The sequence below is a fragment of the Phalacrocorax aristotelis genome, chromosome 3, assembly GCF_949628215.1.
Source record: "Phalacrocorax aristotelis chromosome 3, bGulAri2.1, whole genome shotgun sequence".
NCBI classification, from domain to species: Eukaryota; Metazoa; Chordata; class Aves; order Suliformes; family Phalacrocoracidae; genus Phalacrocorax; species Phalacrocorax aristotelis.
The window spans coordinates 88727004-88754454 of record NC_134278.1 but is presented as its reverse complement, the minus strand read 5'-3'; the positions used below and the strand labels follow the sequence as shown (position 1 = coordinate 88754454).

The 27451-nt window shown below is 42.7% G+C and overlaps 1 protein-coding gene across 6 annotated transcripts in view; it reads right to left on the bottom strand.

Annotated features, from left to right (window-relative positions):
- MEIS1 (Meis homeobox 1) overlaps positions 1–27451 on the bottom strand; it is a 109868-nt gene that overhangs the window by 30301 nt on the left and 52116 nt on the right. For all 6 annotated transcript variants that reach the window (XM_075088399.1, XM_075088400.1, XM_075088398.1 and 3 more), the window contains exon 8: positions 21678–21823. In XM_075088399.1, the coding sequence (XP_074944500.1) occupies positions 21678–21823 (146 nt within the window). The remainder of the gene's footprint in view (positions 1–21677; positions 21824–27451) is intronic.

Below are 27451 nucleotides of genomic sequence, written 5' to 3'. Positions count from 1 at the left end.
ACGCCATAGCGGGTAATTGAGCAGAGCTTTTCCCATGTTAAACATTCCTTTAGTGCCTGTATGTGTATGCATGCAGAAACACACACACAGTACTTGCACACACGTGTTAACTTCTCTTAATACACTTAAGAAGTGATTTTTTGCTCTAGCGTCAAGATTATTTGTGCTAGTGTGACATGGGCCATGTGCTTTCCCATCCTCTGCCCCATTTTTCTTTTCATTTTTTTTTTCTCTAGCACAGCCTAAAAATAACCAAGGACAGGGTAATTAAAAGAAAAATTGCATCTGAAAGATCAGCAAAACTCTCTTCATCACAGCACACAGCTGAAAACAATGAAGTATTACATCCAAGTGACACTGAAAGAACTGAGGAAATGCATCATCCAACTTCCAACCATGTTATGGCTACAATTCACATCCTTGAAACCCGGCTTTTCAGTTAAGCCAGCACCTTTATCAGGTGGCAATGGAAAGGCATGACGGTGAATACCAGCCTTTCCTAGGTGAGTGGATTTTGGGAAGGAGGAAAAAACATCCCAGTCCCTGGCACGCTAAAGGAAATCCCAACTACCTGATAAGTCTGAAAAAGCGCTGCTGTTGTTTTTAGAGCCTGCCTAAGACAGATTAGCTCAGGTAAATATCTCCTAACCAGAAGCCTTTTCTCAGCGATAAGTCACTGTCCTTATCTACCTCAAATGGCTTTCTAAACAGGTGGGCTCGGAAATAGCTCCGCAATCGGTGGGAAACGTCAGCGTCGGCAGTTGTAATCCCACAGAGCTAAGCCGAAAGCTTTTATTTGTGCTTTCAGCTGCCTTCCGTGTGTCAGCAGCTCGCTCTGTAAGTGGGGGATAAAAACGTTCCCCTACTACCTCCCTTACCCTGCATGCTGGAGTGACCAGGGTGATGGAGGGCCATTGTATTCAGCAAGGTCTCTAATACGGACCTCAGGCTTTATGACAGGGCAGGAGCTTTAGGCAGGTTTCCTGGGATGATAGCACCCTTGGGAGTGGCCACCAAGCAATTTGGGAAGCCTCCTACCATAAGCTTAGCCACCTTTTCTCATGGAGGGACCAAGCAGTCGTGCAAAGAGAGTTCAAGGCAATCACGGCATCGAGTTGCTAATCTCCAGTGCCAAGATGAGGTGGGGTTTACATTCAAATATCTTGTATTTGGGAAAAAAAAACCAAAATGCAAACCACCACCGAGGAAGGAAATGGAAAGATAAAGCTGCTATTTTGCAATGCTGTTTTTTTGGCATAGAAAGTCCTTGAACAGATGCCCTGTCCACCATTAAATATTCACATCGTATCTTTGCAAAAGAATAAAGCCCACTCAACTTATAAGCAAAACCACAATGTGTTCTTCATAAAAAAAAGATGCATTTAAAGATGTGGGAGCAAAAAAAATATTAGGAAAAGAAAAAAAACCCAAGCCAGCAAAACACCACCATTCTCCGAAGAAGCAGAGACTCTTGGAAGTAGCGCACATTCTCTGGTGTTAATTTTCCCACTTAAATTACAGTGATGCTGTAGCCTCATCTCATTAGAGATCATTGTCCCCAGTAGACAGTTGTGTTTATGGGGGATTCTTGCTGTTCCACACCTGCTGCTCAGGTTGCTACGTGATAAAGCCTGCATACAAACAGCAGTCTTGAGGTTGCTGGACTGCAACTGATGAGCCCAGGCTAATTCAGGGGTGATTATGTAGTTTACTGGACCACTAAACCTCTTTAAGCTTGTAATTACTGCCTATTTGAGTAAAGAACATTGAAAAGCAATTCACTGCATCATGCCTGCCACAGCTGGAAGCAGGCTGCCAGCAGTCTGTGGGGACATTAAAATCTACAGGGACGGGGATTCGAGCACAGCTCGTAGGCAATCATGACGGCAGCGGCAGCCAAGTGTGTTCACATTCCAGCTCACCTTTTCTGACCAGACGTACTATTAAAGGTGCAATGAAAACTATAGAAGAGCAATAAAGATGACAAATAACGGGGTGTAATTGAAAGAACTGCATTTTAATGACTCTCCTCCTCTTCCCTCTCCCCTTATATTGGCTAAAAAAAAGAAAATTAAGCCTTTTTGTCATGACAAGGGAAGGGAAAGAAAAGGCATTTTGCAAAAGGGGAAATGTGCTGCATCAATATGAATGTTTCTCCTTTGAAAGTTGGGGGCTTTCCTCATGTTCGGAAGTTTTAGAAAGAATAACTTTACAAGTAAAGTTAATGCAGAGTAAGTCGTATTATGATTTGGCAGCAATGACGATACACAGGCATCTTAATCACTAAATCTTGATTAAATCCTCCTCACTGAGTCTTCATGAAACCCTCCAAGAGTATCTCCAGACTGGAACACATAAAAATCCAGCTCTGACTGCTGCATCACTTGCCAGCACCGGGAAATGCCACAAACTACCACTCTGCAAAACAACTCCACCTCGCGCAGCAACACAGAAGCCAGGCACAGGTCCCTGCTATCGAGACGAGGGGGTGTTTTTTAATAATAAATAAACAACCCTCTGATTCTGTCTGCCTTCTGACTTTTGAACCACTCGAGTCCTCCTTTTCATGTGTTGCCCCTGCAGCTTCCAATGAGCAGGAAGTTATTAAAAAAGGTGCCTTGTTTTTTTGCATAATTTTTAGCCTCTGGAAGTGGGGTCTGGGGGAAGAAGAGCAGATCAAATGGGACCTGTGACACAGGCAGAAAGGTTGGTAATGGGGATTTTTACAAGCGAGTAAACTAAGGTCTGGAGAGGATTGCTCCGGCAGAGCCGGAGAACAGCACTGGTGCAACGGAGGGAAGTTGTCCACGTGGCTGCCAAGCCCCGACGCTGCATTGGCTTCACCAGGAGCTCCAACGAGGTGGCAGTGCCTGCCCATGTGGCTCCAGCTGAAGAGCTAAGTCCTTGGAGCCTTCTCGTCCTCCAGCCACTCCACAACGCCATTTCCCTGCTATTATACTGCCACGTGAGAGGTCTGCATCGTCCATGGGCCCGACTAGATGCCCTATTAACTAACTGCATGAAATGCACTTTAAAGCCTCGTAGGACATTTGGACTGAAGGTAAATTTAAGAGATGGCACCTCTTTCTCGCCTCATCTAATAAATTGCCTTGTTTTAAAAAACGTGGACATGTTATCTGTAGTATTAATCTCACTATAAATCTGGAGAGGGAAAGGGGGGAAAAGAAAGCCTCGTGCATGTGTGAGCTTGCCACTGTTAACAAACATCAGCATTTGAAGGAGAATAGAAAAGCATTCAGGAGTTTATTCTTAAAAGCATGTAAATTCCCAGCCACAACAATCCTCCAACTAACGCCATTCAAGCTCCAAAGAGCCACAGGCTAATATGTTATCCAGCCATCACTCTTATTAATATTCATTAGACAGGTCTACTTGAATTTTTGTAAGTTGCAAAGGTGGGCAAAGAAACAATCAGAATTCTTTAACACACAGGCATTATCAATTCAACATCTGCCAAATAGGAGCACACACAGATCTGAGGTTAAAATTCAAATGCAATTTACCTGGGCTAGAGCTGGGCTTCACTTCCCAACACCCAGCAAGCTATTTCAGGCACTTTCATTTTATTCATCCCAGCTTTTATATCCCCATAAGTTCACTCTCCATTATTTTTACCTTTAAGACTAGAGTCCCTTTTAAATTACCCCCTTCGTTCCTTAGCTCTAATGAGATCCTGTCTGCTAAAATAGCTCATGTTCAGTAAGATTGCAGATATGAAAAATACAGTCAAGTTTTAACTCAGTAAACTTGACTAAGCAATTCTGCTTTCTGACTAGAGAATTCATTTATCTACACCCATTTAGTATGTAAAATCCCTTTGACTGGCTTCAGAGTACAGACCTGTGCAGAAATACAGACTTTCTGACCAGCCTGGGCTAAAATTTGGCTCTGAGAGATGAATTAAGAAGTCTCCAGAAGAAAACAACTGCTCTAATTAATGATTTACCCTACCTAGAAAAGAAACCTGGCTGATAATGCTAATGAATTTAAGAATAGAACAGACATGTGCTCCCAGGATGGTATTTATATGCACAAGAATGTGCACCAAAAAAAAAAAAAGCCATTTACATCTCCTGAGAGCTGGGAAAAAGCACATCCCAATTCTCCCCCAAATATCCAGACTTAACCCTAAATTAACACTCATTTGCCCACAAGTTCACTACATATTGATTCCTGTCCTTATTAAAAACTCATTAAAAAGGCTTGGATGGCCTCCAGTATGTAATTCTTCCCTTTTGGCAACCTGCTTGGACCAAGAGGGCTCCCCCATAAAAATTAACCTTTTCCCTCTCCAAAGTTGATGCAGCTCTCCACCAATTATGCCTGACTTCCAAGAACTTTTAAAGACCAAACTGTGTCTTGTCAGTGGGACAAAACTTTGCATTTCAGTGGGAATACTCATGGAGCAAGGCAATTCCCAGGGCTCTGTGTTGGCCGATGCTGGGGGACAAGCCCTGAAATGGCAAACCTGTCTGCGCCTGTGTAACTTTAGATATGGTGATTAGCTGGGGCGCCTAAAGGGTATGTCCTCATCTTTGTAAGGTGAGACCCTCAGTGGGTGTCTTTCTCAGGATAATGGCTAGACGAGGCCAGGACAGACATTTTTGGAAGGGGCTCTTAAAAAATCTGAAGAGAGCCAGCTACAAGAAGCCAGCACCCACCCCACCCCCTGCCTGAACACCCCCCACCATCCTCTCCTCCTGGTCTCCTTTGAGGTCTGGACACATCAAGCACATGCAGATACCTCCACAGATACTACCATAAAAGAGACAATCAAATCAACGTATTTGGAAGCAAAAGCATTGAGATGGCATGTTGCTTTCAGCACATTTATGAAGTGACGGCCATTAATAATCCGCAAGGATAATAACATCTATCAATTAATTTTTTCAATAGCAAGCTCAAAATCCCCCTCTCTGCTTCCCACTCCTTTCTGAACAAAACTTCACATTTCTTTTAGAAAGACCTAAATGAAAGTAGCTAAAGACCACAAAAATGTCACCACTAACAAGTCAAAGAGTAAGAAAGAGCAACCAGGCACATTTGATCTTGTTCCATACATGAACCTTTCTAAGATGACTGCTCCAATTAAAAAAAAAGTCAAATTTATAATTTTGATGATACGAAATTATGAACTTGACTATTATATGCATATATTTTGTTTAATGACTTCATTTATTTTAATAAAAAAGAAAAACTAGATCTTTACAGATGAAAGCTTTATTTCATGGCTTTGGTGCAACTGGGATTTTTAAAATCTGTGATGTTAATCAAAATGTGATAATGGATGTTCTCAAGGGCCCTATTTTGTAGCATTTTATGCAGAGCCAAACTATATGTGAGACATTACAAACATGATGTTTAGCCCTATTTTAAGAAAGCAGAACTGACTCTGGTGTCAGAGGCCCCTGTAATTGTTTTCTGTCTGATCCTCGTTCCTCTGAACAATCACTTGTGCAGTAAAGTCTGGCTGTAGAAATACTTGTTATAAAATGATATTGAAAGGCATTGTTTGTGGGATTTTGGCTGGGAAGGGACAAGAGTGACTGCAATGTAACTACTTTATCTATAGCAGGCTGTCTTGAAGGGTCTGTTGACATCCAGGAGACACACAAAAAAGATGCTAAAAAAAAAAAAAAAAAAGATGCTAATTCTGCTACCATTTTTATGTCAGTTAATTCCTAAGCTAATCAGAAACACCTCAACACACTTGATCATGGTTTTAATCCTTCTGAAGAACTTCTCATCTACTCCACTTTCTTTTATTTTTACGGTAGTAGATTGAAAACAGTTGTTTCAGACAACAGCAGCATTCATGCGTATGCAGCATTAAGGATGCTCTTGTTTAATACGTTTTATACATGTATATACATCTGTACGCAGGCAGAGGTGTGTGTGCACATATGGCGATCCATGTAGTTTTGTAAACTACGCCTTCTACCCCCAAAAGCAGGGACCTGACCACTGTTTTAGGGAAGGTAGCCCAAGATGGTAGCTCATGATTAATGGCTGTATCATGCCTGGCTCAGCAGCAGCAAGGCCCCGGGTCTGATCTGCCAAACATCGCCTTCGTCTGCAGCCGATCAGCAGATGTAACCACATAGGCCCTGTCAGCTTGACATATCATTCCTACGACAATGTCAACGAGTATTAATGTTCAATTATCTGTCCTAGAAATAACCCTCGCCTCTACGCATTGTGTAACTGGGCGCGTGGCACTGCGGTAATCTGAACGACAAGGGCAGAGATGCCCGCGCTCACCCGCTCTCTGTGAGTTGGCTTCCCAACATTGTGATGACATTGCCTTGCGGTAGCATGTGGACGCCTTCCCCCTCCTTCCTCTCCCTGGCTGTGTGTTTGGTTTGTTTTTGGAAGGCATGTTGCAAGGACCCCAAAGACCTTTCTCCTTCTCTTTGCATGTTGCATGTCACCCATCAGTACACCAAGATATGCTCGGAAAAAGGCGTATTTTTATTTCATGCCCATGCAGAACGACAAGGAATTTGCTTGTTTGCTTTTATGGAGGGCCATAAGCAGCCCATTACCTGGCAGGCTCTTTTTGTGTACTGCATGCAGGTATATAGACACACACATATACACAGAGATATATATATATATAAAAATATAAAAAATTATATATATGTGTGTATATATTAAAAAAATTTACCATCAAATGCAAATGTCAACAGTGGCTTCTTCCGGGACTGCATCAAGATCAATTCAACCCCCAGCTGCAGGGCTGGAGCAATTTGTGCAAATGAAACATTACAGCTTCCCTTTGTTAAAGCAAGTTAAAAATAATATCCCCAGTAGAGAGATGATTTGAAGAACAAACACAAGTTCATTCCTGGCATCTTTTACTACTGTTCAAATATTAAAATTATCGATCAGGCCAAACTCAAATAGAGCTCTTGGAGCAAAAAGCTCACCAAGTATTTCTTCTTTTAAATCAGTGTTACAGTCAAATTACCGCTCATTTGAATAAGCTGTGATGGAGTTTGCGTGATTTTTTTTGTTGTTGTTGTTACTATGGCACAGCTTCCTTGAACTAACATTCAAAGGTTATCGGCTGTAAGTTATGCTTGCTAAGACTTCTTATACAACTTACAATCAGAGGGAGGGAGTGGGAGGAAGTGGTATGATAACCAGTGCCAGCTTTGAGATAAAGCCCTCCACCTAATCTCTGTTTATTTAGACAACCATCTAACCACAGTACTGGGCGTAAAAACAAGCCAGGTGTACAGCTAAGGGAATTTCTCCTGCCTTATCATGACTGCATTATATTTTGGGGCAAAGGGAAGCAGAGTCCTTTTTTTTTTCCCCAAGATAACTTTGAAAATTTTAATAACCCCCAAGTTCGAGGTTTTGATGTTCAGATTTGCTCAGCTGGCCAGGCTTTTTTGCTTTGTTTCACTGGGAGGGGAGGTGATGGTAACAAAGCACATTTTATTCCATGCTTTTGTGTTTCTGGAGGTTTTGAAGAAAAAGGTTTGCCATTTAAGAATGAAGATCCTGCACTGAAATATTTCTCACCAGAGGGAATTCAGGGTGTTTGGAACAAATATACATATTGTGGGAGCAGACTGGAGCAAACAGAGTAGCGTTGAAATTTCACCCTAAAGAGCTGACAGAGGGTCAGGCACCCAGCACACCTCCACAGCAGCAGCGCTGAACCTGCTTTTCCAGTGTTGAAGCTGCTTTTCCAGCATGGGTGCCAAAATAAAAAAGCTCTTGCAGGTCAGGCCATGAGAAAGCAGCTCCATAAGGCATCTGGCTGAAGGATAACTGAGCCTCCCTCCAGCTTCAGCAGCAATATTAAACTGTGGTGGGAAGCTCATGTCAGCTGATGGCTCTATTTCTCCTGCCATATGAGCCCAAAGTTGCCCCTGACATATTCAGACTAATTTTCCCCTTTTTTCCCCCCCTCTGATAATTCACCCCACCGTTTACTCAATCATTTCAGATAGGGGGAAGTGATGAATGTTGCTGAGTGCCAGTTTTTTTGGTGCAAGATGAATGACCCCAAGGAGCAACTTACACCGAGTCCCAGGCTCCTGTCAGCCCTATAATGGATTATGTTTTCACTGTAAGGGGTGGGGACTGGGACACATTAAGGCTCAATAGGGGAAGTAAACGGAGTGAACTGACTCAGCAACTACGCCTTTTACCATGGCTTCTAATAAGGATAAACTGATTACTGCCAATTGTACTTTACCATGGGGGGGGGGGGGGGGAATAAACTGATCCACTCAAATGGAACAAATGCCATACCAGAATTTTTTTTTAAGTGAACTTTTATATTCAAAAGTGTAGAAGCATGTTTCAGGAGCATGTTGCTGCTTCTTTCCGAGTTGCCATTTGCCGCTAAACCAAAAATGAATTTGCAGCCTTAAAATGCATCCTAAAGAGAACGCTGCACAACGATTGCTACAAAGCCAACATATCTTTTTTCTAATCTCGCTCTCAAATGACCTTGCTAACAAAGAAGTGCACGGCGATCCTTGTGCTGTATTTCGAATGCTGACTTTATGTCAGCATCTTTTTATGGTGACTGGGAGAGTGGACGCTCTGCTTCTGCGCCAGGCGGTGGGGAGGGCAAGCAGGTGGCCGCCCAGGTTGCCAGGGGTGACTATGGAGCCGCCAGCCCCGGGATCCAGCAAAACCCGCCCTGACTGATGGCTTCTGGATTCCTGCTGACCTTTGATCCCTCCTGGTTTGGCCGGGAACAAAAGAGCCTGTTCACTGGGGCCCCTTGCATGTATATTTAACGAAAGCGGTCATCACCTAAATGCTGATTAATATGTTTGTTTTACGTGCGGTGGGAGGAGGACCATGGCCATCCCATGCTGCCACACAGGTAAGTGCCAGGCTGTAAACACAGAATATATCCTAGCTTCCGTCAGACAAAATAAATCAAGGAAATCCACCATGAGGGACATAAAAATGACTAAAACAGGTGAAGACAATTTTTGTCACCAACGCAAGAAGTTGCCGAGGCTGGCGATGGTGACAGAAGCAATTTCCCCATGTACCCAAAAACCTGTGTGGAGTTTCTGTCATTAGAGATTTGGTGCTGCTCTGACACCCAGGGCCATCAGCAGCTCAAACATGCTGTCGCAAAGATGCTGCCGGCTACAGCAACTGTGGAGGATGCTGTCCAACCCTCAGCAGCAACTTCCATCGCTGCATATTGTCACCATAGCAATGAAGCTGGATGCTGGCAAATGACAAGGGTCTGTCATCACTCAGCCCCAGCCTGACAGCCTTCAGCACTAGTCGCTCTCATCCAGCCTCAATACGCAAATACATCCTCAATGGGCCCAAAAGTAATAACCTGCCCTTCTGCAATGTCATAATTTCACCAGCGCTCCCAGCAGCAGCATGCAGCCCTCATACCCCATGGAGATGCTTTATTTTATTCCCCAGCGAGTTTTCATGTTTTAGGGAAAAGGAAGAGAAAAGCGTGGAAAGGAGGAGCCAGAAAGGAGACAGTGGTACCCAAACTTAAAATATCAGAGATGATCAAGAAACAAACAACAACAAAAAAAAAAAGGAAAAACAATCTGTTACACAAATGGCAGTAAAACATGAAAATTAATGTTTGAAAGGAAAATGACGACATTTTCCATGCAAGGCCTTCAGCACGGAATAGGAATGTTATTGTGAAAGTCTCAAGCTCCCTTCCATATTAAACACAGGAGTTGTATACAAAATACATCCGCCACTCCCTTCACAGAAACAGGCGTTTGGGGTGAAGTCAGGATAACTGGCAAGGTATGCTGGGCTGTCACTGACAGCAAGCATGGCAAACACGCTGCTCTGTCTCCACGCCAACACCGAAATCAGGGGTCCCAGCTATTTTCACAGTCCTCTTGCCAGAAATGCCACAAAGAGACAATTAACTTGGTCTCCTTCCCCTCTGCCTTGATGGAAGTATGGCTAGAAATGACAGAAATCAGAGATGGCAAACACTAACTCATCTAGAGCTCATCTGCCTGATTGGATTAATCATAACATCTCTATTTTGGGAGAATTTCTGCACGTTTTTACTCATTCCACCCATGCAAAGTCACCCCTTCCAATTGTGGTGCATGCAGAAGATGGTGAGAAATATTTGACTTGGTGGTTACCTTACTTAGTTCATCTTGACCACGCACTTCAGATTTTACTTTGTGTTTAGTCATACAGAATAACCTGATTTAACAGTGATTCTATGTATCACACAAGCCCTCCCACCATTTAGAAAGCCGCATTTTAATGATATTTAATTTAGACTCGCTTATATGCTACATTTGCTAGTGAACACATCGGCTACATGGCTCTTATTTAACACGTTCACCGTTATCCCCATAGCGTGCAACATGCTCGCCGGTCCGCGGCAGCCCAGGAAAGACCGTTCACTGCCTGAACATTTTTAAACCTGATTTACCGTTCCAGAGAAACAACTATGCAACTAATCTTCCAGGACAAATGTAACGCTGAAGAACAACTAAACTGAAACATATAAATTCCATATATACTTTAAAATATTATTGTCTGTAATTTAATATAACAATATTCCTAGGCCTATAACCTTGCACGCAGAGGCAATTTCCCAAGCATTAATACTTAAATGGGTCATATGCACCACATCTGTCATTCTGTCCTGAAGTCTATGAGGCACAACCAAGACTCTGCAAGCCTATTGATTTTTCTAGCATTTGCTTTAATTTACTTAACCATTGAGAAATCCATCCGTACATAAAGGGCAACTGTCCATTACTGCCTCATTTGCAGACATTCTTTCCCCTCATTTTTTTTGGTAAATATTTCCCCTTAAATCGCTGTGTGTTTACAGTGTAAAAATGAATCCGGAAAGTGCTCACACCTGTTTCTGTTCAGTAACTGCTGCACTGAGGTATATGTAATGTGCTTAAAGATAGAATAAATATCTAGACATTATTACATCTGTGTGCAAAGGGTGGTAAATTAGATCCTAATTACATTAACAGAGATTCTGCCTCCCAGCTTAAATTTTACATGAGCACTCTGTAAAAATCCAAAAGCTCTGCTGTGGTTTCTTTACGAGCTGGTGATTACAGCTACTTCCTATGCGGTCACTAAATATTCTGTTTACAAATAAATGAAGAAGCTTTGAGCCAACTTGCCAGGGTAATAATCCCTCCCCCCCCCCCCCGCCCCCCCCCAGCAAACCTTTACCACATAAGCATGGCAACAATCAGAAGCCCTGGCTTCATCTAATTACTCTATCACATAATTTCACAAATTGCCTTTTCACTGGGGAGCCAAGTGCAAAACACCCTCACAGTGGGATTTCAGGCAGCAGCTTTCATTTACTACTCATTTCTTGTTAAATTAAACACAAAAACACCAGTTGTGCAAAAGAAGTCAAAAAGAATGCTTGCAAATGAGCCAGACAAGTGTATCTTATATTTATACCATTCGCACAAAATAGCTCATTGGCAAGCTGGATTTTTAATGGCACCATTATCGCCTTTAACCCTTTTAAAGCCCGGCACAAGGCTGGTAACCGGATCACCCCAGCCAAACTCAACCCCAGTGAAACGGCACCAAGCAGCACATCAGCCGTATTAGCCAACATGGCATCCTTTAGTTAATAACCAGCAAGACAAGGCACCTAACACCAGCGTGCCCGCACTTTGCCTCCACAGAACCCCTCCGGCTTCCGGGGGGTTTAATGTGGAACAACCCAGGCAGAATTTGGCCCACAAACTCCTGAGTATTACACCGCCTTATATGAGGGAGGGATGGTCCTACAAATAAATTGAGTGGGATTTGTAAGCGCAATTCCTATTTCATCCTGGTACGGCCCTCGGAGGTGCAGGGGAACCAGCGGGGCTTGGGGGCAGAAGGACCAGGAGGGCCAGACCCCTGCTAATTATCTAAGTGCTAACAAGGCAGGATTTTAAGCTGCCACTGAGGAACACAAATTATTTTGAAAATAATTGCAGCCAGTGTAACATCGCTGGTGGAAGTGAACCTGAGGTTACGCCGCTCTAAGATGACATTTTTTACATCAACAAGTACAAAACTAAAACACGGCCATTAGTAATTAAAGCTGTTCCTATTGTAGCACCAAAGCCAGTAGGTCAGGTACTGTTCTACATCAGAAACCAGGCCTTGATGGCTATAGATTTGCCAGCATTATCTGCACACAGAGGAAAAAAAAACATTAGCAGCAGCTGTCTGTGTGCCTCAACATTGAAAATCCTATTCATACAGACAGGTGGAGTAATTTAAAAGCCAATGTGGTGCAATTTTGATGCAACTAATGCCACTGTTTACTAAAATGCTGCCATTACTGCTGTTTATGAAAACATTACTAAAATTGCATTTTGTTCATAAGAATCCTAAGATTCTGGTTATTACCAGCTTCAAAATTATTCTGCCCCCAACGGCAACTCACGACCCTCCGGGGTTTACAACCTGCTGCACCAACAGACCCAACTCAGGTTTTGACAACAAAATCAAGGGTTTAACCTCTTTGCCATTCCAAGCAAGCACAGTGTAACTCCCACATCAGCACAAAGTTCCTGGCAAATAAGTAGAGTTTTGCCAACAACAAATCTATTAATTAGCCAGATTCATACAATATGGCATTTACATTCCCAAAAATATCACCTAGGGACCCCAAAAGCTCTGGTTGATATGAATATAGGTTGTCTAGAAAGAAGAGTTTCACTTCAAAGTTGACTTTAGGTGATGAATGGAGCAAGTCACCTAAGGCAGAATCCCACCATTTTCCCTCTGAGTTCAAAGAAAGTCCTTGAAAAACACACTTATATCATTAACAGGTCCTTGATTTTACTAGTGTGACTCAAGTGATGCTTTAGTGTCACTAATGTGGCTACCTCCCTTTTTGCATCAGTAGTACAGAGCATCATAGTGGAAAAAAGAGGGGTTTTGTGGTGTTTTTTGTTTCTGTTTTGTTTTGTTTTTTAAATACTTTCAAAATGTCTTATGCTGTACGGGTTGGATTAGAAAAGGTCAACCAGTAGCCAGGAAAGGAATAATCATGCTATACCTAAAATCTGAGAAGTATTTTCTGGGCAGAAGTTTCTGGTTCATAAAGCAGAAGATGCAGTGGTAAGTCTCCCAGGCCTTGTCTTATTAAAATGATGGCCCACCACTGAAGTGAAACGAGTACTCTACTAAATACTGTGGGTCTAAATGAGGCAATGATGCAAAAGGCGAGGTAAATTAGATAACTACATATTAACTTAAATTCTTTTCTGCCTACTTACCTTCTCTCTACTCATATATTTAGCTTTGCTGTAGCTTACAGGGTGAGGAGCTGGAAGTGCAAAGGTGAGTCTGACCAATATGTTTGTTCATGTATTGAAAAATGGATGTTTGGCTGAGCATTTTGGGGGAAAGGATGGCATTGTCCATGGAAATTTTAAACTTGCATCAACAACAAAAAAATTCCCTTCCACAAGAAAAGGTTTCTGTGGGTAATTTTTGATGGGAAGAGAGCAAACATAACCAGTTAATATTAGGAATTAGGGCTCCTTGAATATACGCAACAAGAAAAAATGTGTAAGCTATAACAGGGCAGATTGTGTTTCACTGAAGGTAAATGCAGGAAAAGGGAAAAAAAAAAAACTTAAAATGGGTAGAAAACCAACTCACTTCTCACGCCTGTCCTGGAGCAACAGACAGACTATATTCACAGCAATATCACTGTTTCGGGTTCATTCAGGCAAGGGCTAAGTTCATGCAAACAGATGTAGGATACTCTATGCCAGAGGAAGGGAATGCATCTTACACAACTTGATGTACCACTTCCAAATGTGACCCTATTTGAAAGGCAGCTTATCTTACACCGCAGATTAACACATCTCATCAGATATGCGCCCAACTGGTTTGGTGCCTCATATTTTGGCACTTACCTGATCTGATTAAGTCACTCACTAGCTTACACTGGTGTGCTGTGAAACTCCTTCAAGAGTTAGGAGGTTGCCAATAAAAAATTAACACTGGCACTTATATACATAAGCATATCTGAAAATCAACATAGGTTCTTTTGTAGCAACTGTGTTAGAGGACAAGCTAAATAAACAACTAATAACGAACAACTGAGCCCACGAATTTATCCTCATTTCCTGCTCACCAACTGCTTGCCAAGATACTGTTGTTGCCTTTGGTCTACTTAGTATTGCAAATTATTTGCCAAAATATTTCCATGGGTTCTTCCAGATTTACAAATTGGTGGTCAGACTTTTTCCGCCCCCCTCTCCCCTTTCAAAGTGCGATACTTGAATTTTGCACATCTGCTTTGACTGCAGGAAGACAGTATGTCACGTAACACATTTCTGTGCCTTGACTGGAGGAGGCTAATTTCAAAAATGAAGTTGCACATGCAAAATACCACAGCTGCAAATACAAAAAGAAAGGAGAGGGTGGAGAAGAAAGCAAAGCATTTACTGTTGACTTAAAAATTCTTATTACTGCAAACATACTTACTGGTAAACTCATTTCCCAGAATATTTATGCAAACAAAAGAAGTTCTAGCACAACCAGAGCAAGTGTAATTTAACATCTGAATTAATGTTTATCATGTTTCAACTTTTCAGTATTCCCTCGCTTCTACTCAGATGTGAAATTCTTCTGGTGTGTAAATGCTAATGTGTTTTAGCAGCTTCCAAATAATTCAAGTTCTCTAATGTGCTGGTGGCCTCCACATTGCTACAACAGTGCCTCCAAGGTGGAAATTGGGGGAAACTGGGAAAAAGATAAGATAGCTGCTTCAGAACATACACACTCTCTCTAAAATCTATCCCACGCTGCTGGTTACCTTCTGATTTCAACCAAAATACTCCCCTGGACCACTGTTACTCCCAAGACCCGCAAGGAGCTCAGGATGAGGTGCTTTGTACCATATAATTTAAGACAACACAATGGCTGTCTTCATCAGACACAAGACTGAATCACAGATCTGAAAAACCAGATGCTGTAACAACACCAATCTTCAGAACATGAGAATAGCCTACATAAGGAATCCAGTTTTCTTGAACCAATTGACTAAAGCACACTATATTTTTCCTTTCTGGTCTAAAACCGGAAGGTTTCTGGCACAGCCCATAGCTGGTAACTTAAATAATCTATAGGACAGCATGAGATCCCAGTACATGAGACAAACATTTTCCGAGAAATCATGAAACTGAAGCAATAGCAGCATTGCCAAGGGTATCTTCCCAAGAAAACAGCAGTTCTCTTTAAAAATGGCAAAATTCACCCACACTAGAAAATGGACCAACCCTTGGAGGCTGGACAGCAGGTCAAAGCAACACATTTGAGGAAGACTAAAGAAAATGCTGAAGGTTTTGACAGTCAGTGTCCTCCATCAAACTCTGGGAGGGCTGAAGGGTTAAGAAGTTAATTCAAACCAAGTTACCTAAATCCTGTTTGTCCTTCTTTCTGGAGCTCTCAATTCAATTCTGACAGAGCCTTGGAATAATTATCTTCTCCCATAATAACATTTCCCATTTTCTCCTGTTGAAGATGACTGCCACAGCACCTCCATCAGCAGAAGGGAGCTGAGGACCCTCATGGTGGGTTACTTGCACCAATCAACGATGGATGCTTTTGCTTGCCGCTCCGTCAAGTCTTTACGCTGCTTGGAGCAGGAGCAGCCCTGGCTCCCAGCTTCCCAGCTGAGGGGATGGCAGTGCATGGATGACCAAAGGCAAGCTAAAAACGCCTGGCTTTTCCCAGGAATTTGGGACAGCTGGCCCTAAGAATTCTTGCAGATGTGGAAGAAAGATTTTTACAGCTCTGCCCACAATAAAATCAAGTGAAAGAGGAGACTTGTGTATTTGGGATAAAGGGGGACACCGCCCCCATTCTGAGTCCAATATATGGAAATATGACCCCTGTTACACAGATGAGCTCCAGGAGCCCTCTGGCATTTTGCAGAGCAAGTATCAGTTGGTGCAAGATGGAGAGTCATTGTAAGTTGCACTTCCGGTGGGGTTGTTTTGTTGTAATGCTTTCAAACCCTGTCAAGAGGAGAGCAAAGAAAATCCTCGCTGTTTTAGCCAATTATTTTCCCTTTTTATGTTTTCAGCAGCTTAGTTTTGTACCCATCTGCTCTCTCACTATATTCCTTTCCAAAACCAGACAAGCATCCTGCACAAGAGTAGGGGCAGGGAGCCAAATTAACCCCATGCTCCTCCCAAGGCCATATCTCATAACCATGGAGGGATGAGAGAAGACTTGAAATCCACTTGCTTCAACCTTAAAAAGTTGCTAGCCTGTAAAATATTCACACATAAATCTTATAGAGTTAGGCAGTGTAATAGTGTTTTTTCTATCAGGATAACATCCTTAAAGCAGTGGGGACTATTTTTCTCAGCTAGATGCAGACATAAAGTGCCTCCTTCAAATACCCACCTCCAACAAATTTTTTTTATACAAATAACAGCATTGCTAAATAGATTGTTTATTGCAAGTTTTCTTGTTTAATAGAATGGCATCAGGTGATCAATGAAGCTTCAAAATCAAGATACATAATAAAAAAACCCTTACACTTTTACTGTAAAGTCAACATGTTTCACCTACGTCTTTTACTTTCTGCTCAGTCTCCCATTTCAGTAAGATTTAACCTCTTAAGGAAATTGTTTTAAAGCAGTTAAGAATAATGATTAAATTATGGGATTTACATTAAAGAAATCCTTGGCCCATTCATTTTTTTTTAAATCATGGCAATTTGTTTTTTAAAAAGTGTTTGAAGTCCTTGAATCTACCTCTTGGCACCATTAAAAAAAAAGTAGTTTATAATCCCCTAATGTGCTTAAATAAAGCCTTCAATAGTTTAAATTGTTATTAAACATCTTTTGGGATTATAATTTTATGGCTTTTTTTGCCTGATTAGATGATGAACATGAAGATCATCAAATACTCATCATATAACAAACCAATTACATCGTATAATCCCCAAAATGAGGTTTGAATCTCAACTTTTAAAATTCAGCTGGATTTAAGGGATGCAGAGAATTCACAATGAGTGAACAAAACACTTGAAAAGACACCCCTCAAACTCCTTTCTTCAGTTTTGAACCAAAGGGTACCATTGCTGGGACTAAAGCATAGTATGGGTTGAATAAGAAACTAATCCTGTTGCCACAATTAAATTTACACAGATCTGGTTTTAGGCAAGATTCTTTTTTTCCTTTCTCTTCCCTTCCTCCAAGCTTTTCCCTTATTTTGCAATCCCTGCTGAGGGCTATACATTACAGTGAGGAGATCTGCTTGAAAAATGGTGGTGAGAGATGAACCCTGAATGCTAAGTGATCCAAGAAATAATTTAAAAAAAAAAAAAAAAAGAGGGCCTGCAAAACATTGCTGTGCTGCAGCACACCCTGAAATTATCCATAGGGCAACTTTCTGGAGCCCAGCTCCAGCACAGGACTGGTTCACCCCAGTCCCTCCTCAAGACCCTGCCATGGCATTCGGTGTTCATCTGATGCCACAAACCTCTGCTCATTTTTGGCTCAACTTTCATACTTTAGGGATGTCCTCACAGCTTCACCAAACTATTTGTAGCCTTTTTCTTCCCCCCCACCCTCCAACAGTAATAGGACATTCCTTTCACTTCAAATTTACAGCAAAATCCTAACAACAGATTTCACAAACCTCAAAATCTACACGCTGGTGTTGTAATCTACCATCAAAAATTTCAAGAAGATCCACAGCTACGTTTTGCCTAACTAACAGCTAATGTGGGCAGCTCTTCCAACCCAGCCATTTAATCAAAATTAAGTCAGAATAGCAAATAGTTAACAATAAATCCTGCAAAGTCCTAACTGTAAGTCTGATCACCACTTCGCTATTGTTTTAGCTGATTTTTTTTGTTGTTATTGTTATTATTCCAAGGGGAAGAAAAAAAAAAAGGCAATTTGGATGAATTTATCCCCTGCAGTGTTTCAGAGCATACTGCCTGCATCCGCAGAGGACAGCGCTTGTCTACCCTTTGGGCATAAGTCAACTCAGTTCTGCACATCAGTCAAAATAATGGAGGGCTGCAGCATGACACTGAGTGGGAACTATTGCCCAAACACTTCAACAACCAGAGAGGCTATGGCCTTGCATTTTTTTTTTCTTCAATAAAGAAAAAAAGAATTTCCTCTTGTTTCTTGTGAGAAACAGAACTTAGGGACAAACCTTAGGAAATTAAGTCAGTACACAGAGGAAGACTTAATACTCTTGGAGATGGAGTAACTGAATAGAAGGAATTAAACCAGCCTATATACTTTTAAAAGATTATATTAGTGCATCACTTATTTTAAATCTTGCCAACCATTAATCATTAGCATGACAGACACAGTAATTACTGTTTATTTTGTTTAATTCCATGCCACTGATATATATTAATATTACAATTGTGAGGGGAAAAAAAAAAGCTGCCTTTGAAAAGGAGGGCTTTTCAAAGCCCCGATTAGGAAGCACAAGTGGTCAAGAGGATGCTGGATTTCGCACTTAACCGCTGCTCTATTCTTCCCTGCCATTTTCCAGACAGGAAAGTGAAGGCAGGTTAAGCGCTGGGGGCAAAAGGGAGGTATCACCTGCCCTGACATGTCCGCTGCCTGAACAGAACCACCTCCCTATCTTTTCCCTCCTTCTGCCTTAGGGAGGGACCTTGTGTCCACCCTAGGAAAGACCAAATTCACTAATAACAAACAAACAAACAAACAAACAAAGTGGGGTCTCTAGTTTCCTCAGCTGACCACTCCTCAGGATGACCTCTGTCCCACAGCAAGGAGCCCAGCTGGGTACACTGTTGTGCCAGTGTGTAGGATTACAAGATCAGTCATGAGGCCCAGACATCCTCATAAATGAACTGGAGTCTTAATTCCTTTAGGCTCTCATGTCCCTCACCTCTCACCTACTCCTCAGCTCTGACTGCAGCTGTGATTTGGGCCTGGGTTTTTTTTTGCAGAGAGGACAGGACACCAATCAGCTTGTCAACATGTTATATTGCTCTAGCACCAACTGTAGTGTTGACTCTCTAATCATATCATGCTTGCCTGGAGGACATCTTCTTCCACATAAGAAGACCCACTGCTCTTCTGGATGCATGAGTTCTCTGGTGCCTTCTCACTCCAACGAGAGCACTCCCAGCTGAAACACGTGCTTGGAAGTGCCTACAGTGTTGTCCAGACCTGTTTTAATTTGGGGAAACTGTCCACGACCCCACCTAGAGTGGATTTGAAAGGTCTGTCTGAAGATCCTAGCTGGAGAAAGCTGGACTGGGTAAACCAATTCTGCTTTACTGAACTGATCAAACAAGGCTGGAACTACCATGATGCTGCCAGAAGAAGAGAAAGCAGTGCTGCAATAAATCTTCATGCCTCCTCTGACTGGGTTGGATCTGCACAGGGGATGGTGGATTTTTAAAGCAAGCTTTAGCTCAGTGCTGCAAGGTAGAAAATGCACCAGCTTAATTGCATAGCTCCTGAGGAGGTTCTTTCTGTATCTGAACCTTCCAGAAGAAGAGACCATGTTACAAGCAGATGTCCAGATGTTGTCTCCCAGGGGCGGCTACCAGCACTGCAGCAAGCTCCACAGGCACTCTCATCTTCTCTTTTGCACACCATTACCACACAGCAGAAGAGTGAAAAGCCACTTGCCCCCTACGCCTAATCTAGACAAAACCGTGATAGGGTCCATTCTCTGGTCCTGAGACTGCATGAAGCCAGCTGCAGGGTCAGCCCTAGGCCATAGAGTTAAATGCTCAACACAGGGTGGCTTCTGCCATGAGGTCTTTTGGGAGTCACCTCTGCTGGCTTCTGCCATGTTCTCAGGAATGGATTCGGAGGGTAGTAGCTGGCCCAGGCTAAAAGCATGCTGGAGACTGCTCAAGCAGTTTAACAGGATAGACCATCATGTTCCTATGCCTGGGCCTGGGCGATATTTAATTTACTGGCACAAATAGAGCAACAGGTCACTTCCAGGGAAAAATATTAATAGTAATATATACTACTTAATTCATAATTCCTCAGCTGGGAGTTACAGGGACTGCCATGCAGTTGCTCAGTGTCCCCTGGTGTGCCTTGCCCTGACTGCAGAGCTTCCAGGGCATCTCCTCAAACCAGAACCTAAACCAGCTGCATCAGGCTGGTGTGAGCATCGCTGCTCGCATAGCATCCCTGGACCATTTTGTCCTTAACCTCACATCTACCTGCAGTGAGACACCAAGTGTCAGCTCATCTTGGGTGAGGACCTAGAATTAGGGAGCCACCAAAACCAAACAGGACCTTAGTGTTTGGAAGTGATGTGCTGACCGCACCAGGGATAGGGCAAAGGGGCTGGCAAAGCTGGGGCATGGCTGATGTAGTGTCTACCAGAGAGATTAGCTTGGAGATATCCATGGCCCTCGCTGGCCTTGAAGGAACAGTGCTCCAGCATGAAGGTTCATTCATAGCAACTCAGGACCGCGCAGGGCAGGATTCCCCACCTGATCCCTGTGCTGACAAGAGTCACGGCAGATATGTGGTTTCTTGGCTCAGTGGGGGACAGAGGGGCGATGTGCGTGAGAGCTTCCTCCAAGTCTACAAGTATACCCTTGGCAGGGCTCCCACTGGGGCTGGGCAAGCTGGCTGGCTTCTGGTTTCATCCTGACCCTAACCAGAGGCAAGGGAGAGAGTCAACCACTGGGATTAGAGGCAAGAGCCATTCTTCACTACCACCTGCGGACCTCCAGCACCCCTCGCCTGACCCTTATCCTCCTGGCACAGAAAAGCTCAGCCAGAAAACCAAGGGCTGAAGGCCCACATCCCCACAGTGGATGAAAACACGGTGGCAGATCACCACAATTTGATGAAAAAGGAGAATGGCATTGGAAACACTTTTCTAAATGATGAGGTTAGAAGGTGTGGTAGACAATATAAAGCCTTGAAAGAAGCTCCAGCATCCAGCTTAACCCTCCACACCTGTCCAGAGCTTTGATTTCTAATCCCAGGAATAAAAAAACCAATACAGGTAGCTGAGGCAAAAGAAAGAGCTGCACATCCTCCTACCCCTTTATAACATTAAATACAGGGGTAACTTACACTCTGGGAATGAGAACATCTCCAAGAAAAAAAATTATACTTTGCTATTAAACCAGATACATTCAGACCTTTCATCATGAAGCTTCTGATGATTGCTGACAAACATCTGAATAAGGTCTTTGTTTGCTTTTTGCTTTGTTTTTAATCTCCCTGATTATTTTCTGTGGTTTTCTGGAGCACAGAACCAGGGGCCAAATGCTGCTCTCAGCTAAGGGAAGCTGCAGCTGTGTGAGCAGCGGGGCAGGATAGGTCTCCGAGGTTATTAGTATAAGCTTAGTCACACTTTGTGGTGACGTCCTATTAACAACTGCGACTTGAACCAAAAAAAACCACAACCAAACGACCCAAAAAACCCCACCTAAAAACAACACACACAAACCCCCCCCAAAACCATAAAAACATATGCTCTGTGCTCTTCCTCTGGCATCTAGCAAATGAGGCAACAACAAGAACAACTCTGCTTGGAAAAGTTCCCTGAGCTGCCTGTCAGTAACATCATATGTATTTTTTGCTTTCTACGACTACTACAACTATGACATTTTCCATGTTTTATTTTGCATATGTGATCTAGAGTTCACTTACTGTTAGATGCTGGAACAGCCATGCCCTCATGATATTTGTGGCTACTTTGGGAAAGATGCCACGCTTTTTATGTCGCTTTTTGTCCTTATCTGGATCATCATCATCACCTGTGCTGGGGGAAGCTACACTGTTGTCCAAGCCGTCACCTGTAAATATAGTGAATCAAATTTTGACTTATGCTACCTTTATATACTTCAGCCGAAGCCTGGCTTTGGGTATAAACTGCATGAATATTTCAATGAGGTATAAATTCTTTAACACCGTAATTCACCAGGGGTTGGGGGGATGGGGGGGAAGAGACACCAGGAGAGGGAGGGTCCAAGGACTGTGTTGGCCCCATTATGGTTTATCCTGAAGGACAGTGTGACCATTTCTGCCACTGGATTCAGCACTGTAACCCAAAACAAAAAGTGCTTTAAGAAAAGAAAACAAAATATTTTTTTTGCAAGCATCCAGCTTGCAAAGGTGGAAACAGTGGCTTTTCTTCACATTAGGTCACTTTCCAAAAATTCATCCCAATCAGCCACTTTGGCGAAGATGGCAATTAGGGAAGTATCGACGGTGTCCTGTCCCCAGGACATGTGTGAAGCTGGGTGCCCCGACCCACTCTGGGATGCAAAAAGCAGGGTGAATGCAGCTCTCTTGCAACATCATATTCTCTCCCCAAATTCAGAAATAACCAGAGGATCAGGACATCGCTTATATTCAGTCTTTTATAGATGTTCAACTTCCCCTGACTTTTTGATGGCAGGTGAGTAGCTAACTGGCCTCCCACCTTCTCAGCCTAAAGAAATTCATACTGGAATAAGTAGGTACCAATTTGACATACACCATAGGAATTAACACCCTGCGTTGTGCCAGTGTGCATATCCGTACTAGGTGTCTGCTCCTGTTAAACACCAACTGATCCAGAATGAATTTCCTTAATGCAGAGAAGGTCTCAGATGGTTCTCATCACATTAGCAACATATCTACAGGAAGACATAACTGTGTAGCAGCCAACTTGGGTCTGGGCTGACGGGCTACCGATGAAAGGAAAACAAAAGTTGCAGTGCCTGGCCAATTTGCATGCAATTTTTGTTTCAAAACCTGAAAGCAGTTTATTATCAAGTCCACATAGCAAATAACTCTTTGCATTCTCTGCATGTGGATTGAACAGCATATCCTGGCACTGTATTTGTAGCAACGTGGAGTTGTGATGTTATTAGGCAAGTGTTTTTTACACCCCCAGGTAAGAATGATCAAGAAAGTAACCTGAATTGGGCTGAATAAAAACTATCTCTGTTAGGAATAAAAATTTTAAAAAAAATTTTTAAAAAATGTAGATGGTCAAAATTATGATTTGTTAAACATCTTTCAGCACCAAAAAAAGTTTATTATTAGTTTTATATTTTTAGTACCTTACTGACCGTGAAAAATTTATAATTGTCCTTATGACTTGGTCTGTGTCTTTAATGAAATGGTAACCTTGGGTAGTTATAGAAACAAACAAGATTTTTATGAAGAAATCAGATATCCGACAAATTCTTTGAAAGCCCAGTATGTAAAAAAGGGCTTTTATACAGAGAAGCAATTCACCATATAAAATAATAATTCATAAAAGAAACATGAGCAAAGGAAACAACTCAACAGCATTTAAAATTCCACGGGCTAATCCACTTTCTGTCTGCAAGAGGCAAACAAGGAAAAGTATTACGCATTCATTGATTAAAAATGAAAAGCTTCTAACCTAATGACACTGCCTTTCACCACCTCCCTGCAATCGTCCACCCACCCTTTCCCCCCCACACCCCCATTTTTTTTTAAATACACTCTATCCTCATTTCAAACCCCCTTCAGATTAATTTAGAAGGCATCGCCTCATGCCTGACGGGAGGAGGACTCATTGATAATTTATGGAAATATCTACTATAATCCAAGGGAGATGACTTTTTTTTTCCAGCTTTGTGCATCAATAGATAATCAAGGCCTTCAAGCAGCCTTAGCTTCCCATTACCTCGGGCAAGAGAATTCCTGAAAGCATGCCTCCGGGGCACCTGAATTATATCCTCCATTAGGGGAGGAAAAGCTTTCTGCATTCCACCTATAACACTCCCCAGAACCTTTCCTGTTTATTTCTGCTGTATGAAAGCAGAAGCATTAGGAACAGGATTTTTTAAGTGAAGACTTATGTAGATACAATGGAGAAACCTTTCAAGCGTGAGCCAGATCACCTCCTTCAATCCCTGGCAGTGACCTATCCCAAATAAAAGGTTTCTGTTACATCATTAGCTCAAGCCAAAAACAGCCTTGGCTTAATGCACAGTTTGTTCTTCCTACTGTTTTTAGGCAAATACTGCTACTTTACTCCCATCTGGGAGGGAAATTACACTGCTGGGCTGTAATCTAAGACAAGATTTTCATTGGAAGCAAATGCTTTCAATCCAGTGTAAATACTGGTGCATGTTCAGAAAAGCCTAAAACAATAAACCCTGGCCCCGTCCAACACAAGTTAGAGAAAGTGAAAGGCAGGGAGAGGATAAGAAAGCACCCGGCTATCCTAAGAGCAAAGGCTTTCGTTGACTTTTATAAATTGTTTAACCTCTTCCACTCTTTTTAAATGGAAAATTGATCTCATAAAGACTGAAACCACAGAGAGGAATCTAAATGGTCAATTGTGGATTTTAGTATTTCCATCTACTTTGCAACTCGATACACTCACCTCTGTGAGGTCTCCAGAGAACACCCCTCCTCCTCCCCTGCCCCCCCTTTTCCTCTTTTTAAAGATCACTAAACAAACTTGAAGCACCACTGACCAGCCACACGGTAGCAGCTACGAACCGCATTTGTAAAATGTCAGCAGCGACTCCGTTCCTGAAGTTGACTTCTCCTGCCGCCAAATGAAGGCAAACTGAAAAGGTGGAAATAATCATAGAAATGATGCTAGTCCATAAACAAGCTTACAGCCTCATTAGTATAGCGGGAGGCTCCGCTGGGTGATTTATGCTTGTTTTGCTGATGCCATGAGGAAATGCCATAGGGCAACTTTAGCCAGCTGCTAATGGTTTCTGACAGCTTCTTAGCAACTAGTGCAAGCAACGCCATGGCGTTTGCTAGTGACAGAAACTGAAAATGTCATATTATCTGCCCATGTGTCACGAAGTCCATGTGGCAATTAACTAGTAGGCCAGTGACTGAGGGGCCAGAGGCTCTTTAAAATGGCCTGTGGCTATTTGGGGGGCAGAGCAGACACACTGCTTGCGTTTACCCTGCACATATGCACAGCCGTATGCACAATCTGCATCACGCTCCCTTCATCTCAGTTGCCGGTGAGTTTGGTCCACATGGATCCTTTGTCCGTGGAAAAACTCTGGCTCGCTTTCTCTTTAGGCATGGTGTGACATTATCAGAGGAATTGCAAGTAATCTCTCTTGATATGATGGTTGGAAATGGCACTTTAATTGGCAATACCTGATTCTCTGGTTTTGAGCGCTGGATCCGAAGGTGCTAGCTGTTTTTCTGCTCGCTCGCAAATTAGTCTAAAAGGATTTAAGATCACTGAAGCAGACTCGTTGCCTGTCAAATTGCTGGGAGCGCAGCAACTCTGCACAGCAACTAGACGCTATTTAAAAGAAACCCGGAGCCTGTAAGGAGCAGGAGGAGAGCCCAGGCTCCGCGCGCCCGTTCCCCAGCGAGCAAAACCAGGCGCTATATGTCAAACTGTCAAACCTTTCAGCGTGGCCGCTTGCCCTTTCAAATAATATTTAAGAATTGTTTTTACACAATTTTTTATAGGCCATGGTCTAGTGAAAGGGGCCAACCAACAAAGAAAGGAATTTGTACTACAATTCGTCCATGGACGATTTCTTGCCAGACCTGGGCCTGTCCCCATGGAGCGAGGCAGGTGACCTGTGGCAGCTCCCCGGCTGTCGGGGAGCTCCGATTTCAAACGCCCTCGACTCCAGCATCCCAGAGTTGCCTATTTAAGCACACCCAGGCATTTAGGCTGTGCTATCTTATTCCTTTCAAGAAAGGATAAAGCGGCATTTATCGTATTCAGCCCCACTGAATGGGTCAGGCTGGCTGTGCCAGTGGGGGCTCCTCTCACTGCATCCCCCTCCCTGCCACCATTGCTTCCTACGACTTCCCTTCACCTCCCATTCCCCCAAAAATCAGAGGCAGAAGCAGCAAAGGGCAACTGGGTTTACAGTGGCTCCTCAAGTGGGTAATGCTCTCTTTGTCCTGGGTGATCTGTTATAAACCTTTGTCGGTAAAATAGGTGCAATCGGAGAGCAGCTTGGTACATGCGCTCACCTTCAGTGGCAGTGGCCATTGCAGGAATTAGGTGGCAATTCAAAGCCTGCTCCCTTGCTTCCACATCATACCAAAATGAAACGTCATCACCCTGCAAAGGTGGAAAGGCATAGCTAGGCAACTTTCAGCCACCCAGCTCCTAAATCCATCCTCAGACCTCTAACATAGAAGTTGCCCAGATACAACATAAAGAGTCCCAATCCCAAGTCAGGGACATTTCAGAAAGGTTGGAAATTCAGATGTCCTAAAAACCCTGGCCCTTCACTCTACTAGAAAATCCATGACTTTGCATGCAGCTCTTTAGACTAACATCCTTGGATTATTTTAAGTGACTAGACATCTCAGTATCAACATGCCAAATACAGTTTTGCTACAAGTACCTTCACCAGATGCAACAGGTTATTTCTCACTGCACATAGCCCTGTGTTACGATCAAATCAGTATTTGGAGCACAAATATTCTTATATCAAAGCAAAACACACTATTCCCAAAAAGCCTGCTTCCTACACCACTGTCATGAGATTTGAGGGGGGTTTTGGGGTCCACTGTTCAATTTGCTGGGAGGTGGTGAGACAGGAGAGCACCGGCTTTGCTGAGGTCCACCACACCACATGATGAATACCACATTCCACAGCTTTTAAAGTCCACCTCTAGATAAACATCTAAATCCACTGCTTTAAGGTGTTCATGGATGAAAATGTAAAGTATATGTACACATGTAAAACACATGTACCTAGAGGCCCTGAAAAAGACCCAGAGCAACTTTTAGGTGGACTGGATGGCTCCATTAACAGATGACTAAATCACTGTCTTCTAAAAGACTCAACACTCCCTAAGCTGAACTTATTTTTATGTTTCCAAATATCTGCTGTTAAAAGCAGCTTCTGCCTCCTAGAAGAACTTTACATTTTGCACTTACTTTTGCATTTAATAAGCTAATATAGTTTAAATAGGTGCTGTGTTTGGACAAAAGCTATTGACTTCTGTACTAGACTTGCACTGTTTCAGTGCTATGAACTGAAACACCTAACATGATGCCCCAAAGTTGGTGGGCTTTTTAGTAGTGTGATTTTTTTTTTTTAATTCTAAGATGTTTTTTTAAAGGCATTTAGATACAAGTTCCTCAAATTCATGCTTCTGCTAGTATGAGAAACCCTACGTTATCTAAGCCAAATATTTAACTGGTCACTGTTCGCTCACAGCTCTGTTGGTTCTTTTCTCTTTTAGCCCCTCTAAGAACCCAAATCTCTTTGGTAACCTTTCCAGGTAACTGGAAAGCAGGATTCACTAGTAACTTTAAGCAACAAAATGTAGTAGAGAGATTTTAAGTGGCAAAATTACTTTCCTTAACCTTTCTTCAGTGTTCTGTGCTAATTTATTGTAACTATTGTAATTTCCACACCTTTACCTAGGTTATCCTTTAGAGAAACACATCTTCAGTTTGCTGGATACCCACATATCCACTATACTGACTTTTTGCA